The following is a 10323-nucleotide window of genomic DNA, read 5'->3' as shown; positions in this document are numbered from 1 at the left end:
AGACGAATCGGCAGAGGAGGATAATAAATAATTTTGCACATGTAAGTTTACATTTCATAAAAACGTATTTTGTTTAAAGTAATTTTCTACAGTATATGAATTTATTTTTCTTATCATTTTATGCATTCTAATGAATAAAATACGCCACTTATTATTGGATTCATTTCTGTATTTATGTTTTCAACTATTTAATTCTTTGTTTGTGTATAATTTGTATGGCAGTTATATATGGACCTGAAATACACAGATTTGTGACTGTGTAGCCCTCTTGTTGTCATTAAATGCTGCTGCTTTTAGGCTAGGCCTACACAAAATAAGCCAAACAAATGATATCATTTATTTAATTCACTTCAATAAAAGTTTTAATTTTCATGCATTTTTTTTAACAATGATGATCACAGTCTGGAGACCTTTGAGGGGAAATCTTCATACATTAACGTTCTCCCTATATGTGATCCCTAGTCCTTTTAATAATAAAGGAAGGTAGTTTGGAGACAACAGTTTGTCTCTGCAATAGTTAAACAACATGCAGTCATCGTAATTCCTATTTTACTTACAGCATGGGGATGATATAGAAATGTATTTATATGACATAGGCAATAAGCTTCATAGGGGAGTTTTCTGAGGTGTACACAAAGACTAATATGAAGATCAGAAATGCTTTGGTAAAATCGCAACAAAACTGTTTGATAGGATGCTGCGATGGTTATGGCCTGTAAAATAGAATGGAGTTTTTCTCAGTTCAAAAATTCAACTTTAATTCAGCTTGTAGGCTTACAGGTAGTGATCTTAAAACACTTACCAATGTGAAAGGGTGGTTACTTAAGGAATGGGAAAGCTCAGGTTCAATGTAGTTGGAATGAGTTTTTTTTCCATGGCAAGCTTCACCGTTTCAACTTTATATTTGCTTGTGCACTTGGTGATTTAAAAAGCATTCGATGGTTTGAGCTGTTCATAGCTCAGTTTGGTTGCCTGTAAAACACACACAGTTGCTTTTCAAGTCCCACTTGGAATAAGTTTTTTCTCCAAGAAAAGCTAAAACTTCTTTTCTTTAGGATCTAAAGATCACAAAAAAGTCTTCAATTCCCAGTTGAGATGAGCCCATATCAACCTTATGTCAACTTGTGATCTTGGTGATTACTACCAAGTGGGACCAAGTGGCTCAGTGGTACAAGTGCTGTCACTTGATTAGGAAGTCAAGGGTTCTAACCCAACTTGCCTGAGTGTGTGTACTCTAATACTAATTTCATCGCATAAGGAACATGATAAAGAAGATATACATGCCAAGAGACACGTTACAAACGTGTAGGACCCGGTGGCTCAGAGGATATGAGCACTGACCCTGGAACAAAAGGTCCAGGGTTCAAAGCCAGGTGGCTTACCTGCACATGAACTTCAGAAGGGGTGGTTGAGAATGGAGGTAAGAGAGTGTGGAGAATGGAGGTAGGGGCGGAGAATGGGGAGTAGGTAGGCGGGGAACAGGTAGGTGGGAAGTAGGGAAGTAGGGAAGTAGGGGAGTGTTCAGAAAGAGAGCAGGTAGGCGGGGAGGAAGAGAGCAGGTAGGCGGAGAGCTGGAAGAGAGCAGGTAGGCGGGGAGTAGGGGAGAGGTCAGGAAGAGAGCAGCTAGGCGGGGATAGGAGAGGAGGAGAGCAGGTAGGGGAGAGGTCAGGAAGAGAGTGGGTAGGCGGGGATAGGAGAGGAAGTGAGCAGGTAGGCGGGGATAGGAGAGGAAGTGAGCAGGTAGGCGGGGATAGGAGAGGAAGAGAGCAGGTAGGCAGAGAGCAGGTAGGCGGGGATAGGATAGGAGAGGAGGAGAGGAAGAGAGCGGGTAGGGGAGAGGTCAGGAAGAGAGTGGGTAGGCGGGGATAGGAGAGGAAGTGAGCAGGTAGGCGGGGATAGGAGAGGAAGAGAGCAGGTAGGCGGGGAGTAGGGGAGAGGTGAGGAAGAGAGCAGGTAGGGGAGAGGTCAGGAAGAGAGGAGGAGAGGAAGAGAGCAGGTAGGCGGGGATAGGAGAGGAGGAGAGGAAGAGAGCGGGTAGGGGAGAGGTCAGGAAGAGAGTGGGTAGGCGGGGATAGGAGAGGAAGTGAGCAGGTAGGCGGGGATAGGAGAGGAAGAGAGCAGGTAGGCGGGGAGTAGGGGAGAGGTGAGGAAGAGAGGTCAGGAAGAGAGGAGGAGAGGAAGAGAGCAGGTGAGGAAGAGAGCGGGGAGTAGGGGAGAGGTCAGGAAGAGAGGAAGAGAGCAGGTAGGGGAGAGGTCAGGAAGAGAGTGGGTAGGCGGGGATAGGAGAGGAAGAGAGCAGGAAGTGAGCAGGTAGGCGGGGATAGGAGAGGAAGAGAGAAGGTAGGCGGGGATAGGAGAGGAAGAGAGAAGGTAGGCGGGGATAGGAGAGGAAGAAAGCAGGTAGGCAGGGAGTAGGGAAGAGGGAAGAGAGCAGGTAGGCGTGGAGAAGGGAAGAGAGAAGGTAGGCGGGGAGTAGGGAAGAGGGAAGGTAGGCGGGGATAGGAGAGGAAGAGAGAAGGGAAGGCAGGCTAAGATCTCTTGATACCTGCTTCCTTGATCTAGGGGTAATGTTACTTACCACTGAGCCACTGGACACTGCTTGCTTGTGATAATTCCCCTGGTAACTTTATCTTTTCTATACATACCTGATCTATATAAGAAACCCGAGACATCGCCCCAAGCTGGGCTTGAACGCTGAACCACAAAGACCAAGGGCACTGTTCTTTACCACTGAGCCACTGGACGCTGCTTGCTTGTGATAATTCTCCTGGTAACTTTATATTTTCTATACATACCTGGTACACATAAGAAATGTGAGACAACATCCAAAGCTGGGCTTGAACCCTGATTCACTAAGCACAAGGCCAATGTTCTTTACCCCTGAGCCACATGACATCACACACTACTGTACAACCACTTCTACTCTTAATTTTATTTTTGTAAGGACACCAAAAAGTAGGACTTGAACCCGGAGTATGAGAAAAGTACATTATACCTTATTAAGGCTGCATCAACTACATCTTATCTTATGTGATCAAGTTAGGCTGCATACCACAAAACAATGAGAACACCATGAGGTAAACCACTAAGCTTCCAATCTCTCACAGCAACGCCACGTCTTTGGATCACCATGTGGAGTAACTAATACGGAACCTGTTTAAAGTCTGCAAGAGAAAAACACCATGTAAGCAAGGACATGAACCCAGGAAATCTTGTACTTCAGCTCAGTTCTCATCACACTGAGCTACAGATTAATGACAACAGTTCAACTCACATGTTATATTTCAATAAAACTCAAAAACATTGCAAACTAACCTAACTCTAGACTAAACACATTTTCATATTTAATCCCAGTTTCACTGACAAGATTTAAAGCTTGTCCCAGACTAAAATTAGTGTTGGAGTTGTCTTGACTAAAAACTATTTGCCCTTACATACCTTAAAATATATTAGTACCATTGCTTTGTCTCAAGATGCACACCAGCATTGTTTTTGTGCGAAGCATTTTATAAATTTAACAAAGACATAGTCTGTTTTTAAACGAAGTCTTGTCTGTGAAACTGGGCCTTAGAGTGTGAAAGTTCTGGCTCAAATCCCTTAGTTTACATGGTTCCAATAACCACATAAATCGATGAAAGAGATTCATCTTATTGTATAAAACAAACATAAAACGCTCATATCTGTGACTCTGGACAAAATAAACAGTCTTGTGGGTCAATTATTCGAAATTGAGATTTTGACAATCTGAAAACTCAGGAATCTGATTGTGTAAAAATTGCCTTGAAGAGTTAATCAGGGGCACTGTGGCAGGCTTTCATTGACAAAAATAAAGTTTCATATATATTTAAGCTAGGAAATTTACAAAATATCTTCGAACATTATTATTTACTTAATATCCTAAGGAATTTTGGCATAAAAGAAAAATTGACAATTTTGATCTGGTTTTGTGATCCAGGGTTACATTTAGTACTTCAGAAAGTTGTGTAAAATGTATGAAAGGATTGTTAAAATTTAACATTGTCGATGTCAGAAAACTATTTCCTAACTCTCAAAAAATATTCGTCTCTGTGTCAGTACTCCACCCTAAACCACTGCCAAGCCTTTCCTTTTGGTGATTTGTGTGCATTTATACATATTACACTTTGAGGTACATTACTTGTACATTTCAGCGCCCACTAGTGGTGGTTTGAGTAAATAGCATTGCTGGGTTCTTCGGTGGCAGTTTGTATGTATTGCATTGCATCAATATGTTAAGTGGTTATTTTGTTTTGGGGAAAATTACTTGAAGCAATGATTGTCATCTAGTATTATTCGTAATATATTTAACGTTTACTCTATTAGCAGATGATTTTGTCCAACTTGTATACAAACATTTTATGAGTGTGCATTCCCTCAAACCCGGTGGTTCTCAACAGTCGGACCAGGGCCCACAAGACTTCCAAGGGGGCCTCAAAATGACCAATATTGTAAAATTAGACAAAATTACTGAAGCATTGAAATACATAAACTACATATTTATTGGCCATTTTTATTTTTGGTATTAAACGTTTTTAAGTTTTCAAATATTTCATTGGGTAGAAATATTGAGGTTTTGTGAGAGGGGGCCTTTGAAAATGTTGAACGAATGGGTGTCAAAAATGTTGAGAGCCCCTGCAAACTCATGGCCTTGGTATTGCTGATGACATGTGATGTGCAAAAATACTAATATGCTCAAAATAAAATGAAACTTTATGGATATCTGTTTGTTCAAGACCTCAAAAAGAAAGACAACATGACAAAACCAAAAAAAGTCACTTTACTGTTTCTACACTTGCAGTCGAACAGCACAACAGTTTCATAATGACCACAGCTAACTATGTTGCAACGGTGACAAAATCTTGATTTCTTGAACACTTCCATCTCCTGCTGGTTTACCTCAGCCTCCCACCAACCTTGCCCTTTCCACGACCTTTGGCACTGCAAGAAAATACAATTTATTTAGAGTCTAAACTGTACACTAATGATTAATGCATTAGCATTAAATACCTTCACAGTTTATGTAGTGATTACATGAAAATTAAAAACATTTTCTTCTCGTATTAAGGTTTTGGATTGGAAGTGAAATCACAACATATGACTGTTAGCAGAGTGGCGGATCACAGCATTAGAGGAATAAAATGTTATTTAAATAAATACACACGCAAACATACAAGACCTGTCAGATGTTTGGGCTCAACAGAGTTCGTATTTTTCATGATGCGGAGGTTTGCAATTAAATGCTTGCCATTTGTTTTGTATACAAATATATATTCAGGTGTGCATTTTTTTACAAATACATTCAATATTTATTATAAATTTTAAAATGGCGATGTTGTATCAGATAAAAAGTAAATGAAAAATAGCCTACCTATGACAAATAAGAACTAGGAATGCATTTTATATTAAATATCATATACTGTACAAAATTAAACTTCCATCTGACTGATTGATTTTTTTAGGACCATGCACTCTTTCTCAGTGCATTATTGTAATTATACAAATAAAAAATGCAGGTCCCAAACTTTTGACGGGTCGCTTGCATGCAAACACAACAGTTTTAGGTGCTGGATAGTTTGCGCGCAACTCGGACAAATGCCTGCGAACTGTTTTAACTTAATGTATTTCTTACCCTTTTACTGGCACTACAGATTCCAATGTTTAATTTGGCTAATATTTAATTTGAATTTACATTTTCATTGGAGACTTATTAACAATTAGTATATATTTGATTGATATTTCAAAAACACATCTGTATGCAAATAAAATCATAGAAATCAAATTCTAATTTGTTGTCTTAGGTTTACACGTACCTACAAAGTGAACCATCAGTTACAGTAAACATTACGGTTGAAACCGAAGGAGCCACTTAAACTGGTCCAATTAAGATTGAGGTCAAAGATCCTAAAACTTTCCCATTTTGTTGCAGAGACCGAGCCGGACCACATGCTGAGCTCGCTCGACCTCACGGTTTCATCGGGCCATGGTTCTGAGAAGAGCAGGGGTCTGTCAAGCAAACCAAACCCAAACTTTAATGCAATCACGATTCATCTTGGTCTGCTCGACAGGACAGCCAAACTTTGCTCCGCTGCTTTCTTGCGCCGAACCTACAGCCCTTTGAAACCAGGGGAAAGTGACCAGTGTGGCTCGGCGTACTTACCTCTGGTGATCTTGGACTCTAGCGAGTAGTTGAGTGATCTGTAAGGGACAAACAAGGAAGCCTTGCTAAGCACAGAGAACAACACTGACTGAACCAAAAGGATGGAAACCTGAGGATGTGCCGATGTCCCGTGCCTGATCAGAACCACAAGCACATCACCTCCCGTCACCCGCGGAGGCAATCGATTGAGAGCCCAGACCTGACGCGTCTGACTGACAACCATTACTGACAGCAGGCTACACAGTGAGGTTTACGCTCTTACATGCAATTACTTACAACTTTTGCTGTTCATTGATTCGGCTCTGGAGAACATTAATCTGGAAGCAAGTCACAGTTTTAGACCGGCACGCCATGGATGCCTTTGATCACATCTCCAAAAATGGGAACTACTAAACTAGCTTTGACTTTTTTTAAGTCAACATGAAAACCCCTTTAAACCTCAGAACAAAACAGGATTGGATTTTACCTGAACTGATCAGATTGTGAAAAGTGTGTCTTTATATGACTTGTTTGAGGAGGAAAGGATTCAAAAATAATTATGTTTAATCACATTTTGATGGCATTCTTATGTAGAGTTCCTGTGAAGCTCTATGATGTGTAAATGCTATACAAATACATGTTATTTTTGCGACAAGTCAGTTTTATATTTAAGATAAAAAAAGGAAAATAATTTATTTAAAAGTTGTCTTAAATAGTTATTTTATAACAATTAAAATTCTTACATCATATTTCTGTCTCTTTAGTTTCTCGCCGAGGTCGAACTTCTCAGCCTCCAGCTGCATCATCCATTGCCAGAACTCACCGGCCTTTTCTCTGCGAAGACCAACCAGAAGCTTCATAATTATAGAAATGTCCAAGAAAAAATTAATCCGAATAGATCAAATTTCTTCCAGAGTAAGTGTGTGAGCCGGTTTACTTCAGTTTATCTTCAGACAGATGATCGATGTTAAGTGGCTTCCTCCTATCGGCCAAGATCTTCTTCTTCTTCTCTCTCTCCGTCTGTTTCTTTGCCCCTTTGCGGCCCTCTCCCTGCAGGAATACACAAAAGTAGATTCTGACCATTTTTGTGCCTGCAGATGTTGTAAGCAGACCATAATGGGTCCAAAAACCACCTTTACCATTCATGTTTTTTAAGGTAGCCATGAAATCTATATAACGTATTTGCAATCCTTATCATTTTCTAATGTCCAATTTTTAAAGTGAAATCTATTAAATACTCAATTTTTAACTAAGGCCCGGTTTCACAGATCAGGCTTAGCATAAGCCAGGACTGCGCTTTATTTAAGTCACTTTTAATAAAATGCCTTCGATTAAAATATCACTGGTATGTTACTTGAGACGAAGCAATGGCACTGACATATTCGTTTTTTAGTTACGAGAGCTCAAACTTTCACTTTAATTTTTCTCTAAAAATCTCCTCGTTCAAACCTTCTGCTGTATTCCTCCGTACTGGTGCGTCATGTTGGTAAGAGCTTTCTTCTTCTTGAAATCGTCATCCAGTTTCTTTCTCTGTTCCTCGAGCTCTCTTCTCTCCTTTTCCTCCTGCAGAGATGCACTACAGTATTAGTTTCTCATTGCGTACAACTTCCCAAGGCATTATGGAAGTGTCCTATCGGTTGAATGAAGCATCACTCACAGCGAGACGAGCTTGTCTTTCCTTCTCTTTCTCGGCACGGACTCTCTGCTGCTCTGCCCTCTCCCCACGACGCTTCTCCTGCATCAAGTCCACAAAGAAAACGATTACAGATGAAGCTTAATTCAGTCTCACATATTTTGTTTCCCACAACACGCCTTTCAAAACACTTTAATATTATATATCTGATCCACAACCTGACCAAATATGTGAGGTTGAATGTACGCAGCACTCACGATTCGGTTGACCAGCGCGATCAGTTCCTCTTCATCGTTCTTTCGCTGGATGAAATGAGCTTCAATGAGAGACTGCAGCTCAGTTAAATCCTTCTCCTGACGCTTTCTGTGGATGTCCTGTTATACACACACATGCACGCTTACATTTACTCTAAAGTGTACACAAAAAGTGATGTACAGTAGGTGAAACAAAGCTCATTTTACTCACGTCAAAGTCCACTTTGTCTCCCTCGGGTATCTTTGGAGCAGTGATGTTGGGCATGAACCTGTAAAAGTGTGCTTTGTGAATGAAAACAGCCTTTTGCATGAATACATGAATTTAAGAAAGCAAAGATTATAGAACAAACTTTGGCTTCGGTTTTAGCTCATCTGGGGAGAAAAACACAGGAAAACCATCAGCACCGACCTACCGGGATCAGCACAGGTCACTTCTTTCACAATGAATCATATATAGTGTGTATAATTTACCTGCGGCCTCCTCCTCAACAGGGGCTTCAGTCATTTCACAGTAGAGGAAGGAATGAAAGTTACGTTAACAAAAATAATATTTTAAACACATTAACTAGCACTTAAACAAAGGTAAGCTGCAAAAAGTAATGATCACATTTAAGCTTTACTATTTTACACATCAAACTGTTTTCATGTTACCAAAAATAAATTGCCTGAAGAAAATGCACAGCTGAATGTGACGACCCAATGTTCTGACAGAACTTGTCCTTGCACATGCCATGAAAGCAAGCTCATATATGAAACATGGCATGCAAACTGAGACACCATCCCGTTGCAAAAATGTTTACATCTGTACATCATGAAATGATTTTGTTACGAGCGAGATAAAATGATGCAGGTCATATACCAAATCAGATTTCATAGAAATAATTGCATTAAACTGAATGGATGGGGTTGGCCACCATTGCCATTCAAACAATTACACAAAGCAGAAAATAACCAGATGCTTTTCTTGCACATCTCGCCACAAAACACCAAAATGAGTTGCACACTAAAAGTTTGTTTATTTAATCTATAAAGAGCTTTACCTTCAGGTTCAGGTTCAGGCACTTCTGTACAAATATGAAATATTTAAAAGTTAAAACTATAAAGATTTACATACTTGAATTTTATTCTTAAAAAAAAGACTCAAATTGCTGAAATGGCTAATATCGTTAGTTTGTTAATGTTTTAGTGAAATTTGTATATTGCTCAAATTGAGTATAGATCTGATAGTTTGAAAATGAACAATCAATATGATATAAACACAAACTACAAAATGTTATAATACTGCCAATGTTAATCACAAGTAATCACAAAAATATATAATTGGGGAATGTTACCTTCCACCTCAGGGGCCGGTTCTAATAAGAAAATATATAAAACAAGATATTTACTTTCTTAGACATTTTAATCAAAAAAGCAGGTTGACATCATAAGACAAGGTGGATGATTTACCTTCCTCTGGGGGAAGCTGCACTAAAAAAACAATTAAAATAGACGACGATTGTTAAATAATGAAAAATCATGCAACATGTATTCGTAGTAATATACGACCAAAAAGTGAATAAAATATGAGTGCATAAAATATTTAATACATGAATTTAATAAACCATAACAAATCCTAAATCTTTACCTTCAACTTCTGATGGAGAGGAATTTGAAGGAACATATGACAGAATTAAGCAAGACATAAATATCATATATAGATGAGTAAATGAATAAACTCTTGTTTACATGCAAGTCAAAAGTGTGGATGTGAAAAACACTCGTCTACAGTAAAAGAAGAAATGCGCTTTCCAATAAACCATTCAATTATGACCCAATACATTATTTTCTAATAGAAAAAGGATGTATGAATTCTTTATATAACTGTTAATTTAGAATTAAAACGGATGCAGGTAAAAGCACAATAAACTTGTATTTACCTTCTTCTTCAGCCTCCTCCACTACAGTGTGAACATAACAATGATTAGTAGCCAATACATTGAACAGAAAAAGGAGTCTGAGACCAGTCTTTACAGTATCAAGATGCTGAATCAAGTTAACGCTGTTCATTCCGTGTGCACATATCATCATTGTCAGAACATTGAGATCCACCCAACAGCGTGTAAATGAGAAATATTTTATTGTATAAACTAGATGAGCTACAATAAGTGTTTTTTGTTATGTTACTATAATTATGATTGAAATCTTTTAGACATCATGAATCCCCAATGTAAAGGAATCCATCAAGGCAAGCATATCATTGGACAGCACACAAGAGGAGGACATCTGAGAGGAAGTGGATC

At 39.0% G+C, this 10323-nt stretch overlaps 1 protein-coding gene across 2 annotated transcripts; it reads right to left on the bottom strand.

The window, feature by feature from the left end:
- Window positions 1-621: 621 nt before the first annotated feature.
- On the bottom strand, window positions 622-9102 carry tnnt2e (troponin T2e, cardiac). 2 transcript variants are annotated; one of them, XM_056748715.1, is made up of 13 exons: window positions 8513-9102; window positions 8392-8413; window positions 8253-8310; window positions 8045-8161; window positions 7812-7889; window positions 7604-7717; window positions 7092-7204; window positions 6898-6988; window positions 6176-6213; window positions 4915-4956; window positions 3053-3164; window positions 803-972; window positions 622-713 (listed from the first exon to the last, which is right to left on the bottom strand). In XM_056748715.1, the coding sequence occupies exons 1-11, from the start codon at window positions 8544-8546 to the stop codon at window positions 3158-3160; spliced, it is 714 nt and encodes a 237-aa protein (XP_056604693.1). In that variant the 5' UTR covers window positions 8547-9102; the 3' UTR covers window positions 622-713; window positions 803-972; window positions 3053-3157. The 2 variants fall into 2 exon arrangements, with proteins under 2 accessions (XP_056604693.1, XP_056604694.1); XM_056748716.1 differs by lacking the exons at window positions 622-713; window positions 803-972; window positions 3053-3164 and having other exon boundaries at window positions 4827-4956.
- Between the last annotated feature and the right edge of the window lie 1221 nt (window positions 9103-10323).

This window comes from Triplophysa dalaica, chromosome 5, assembly GCF_015846415.1.
Source record: "Triplophysa dalaica isolate WHDGS20190420 chromosome 5, ASM1584641v1, whole genome shotgun sequence".
In the NCBI taxonomy this organism is placed as follows: Eukaryota; Metazoa; Chordata; class Actinopteri; order Cypriniformes; family Nemacheilidae; genus Triplophysa; species Triplophysa dalaica.
Note: the sequence above shows the minus strand (reverse complement) of the source record. Positions and strands in the feature narration are given on the sequence as shown.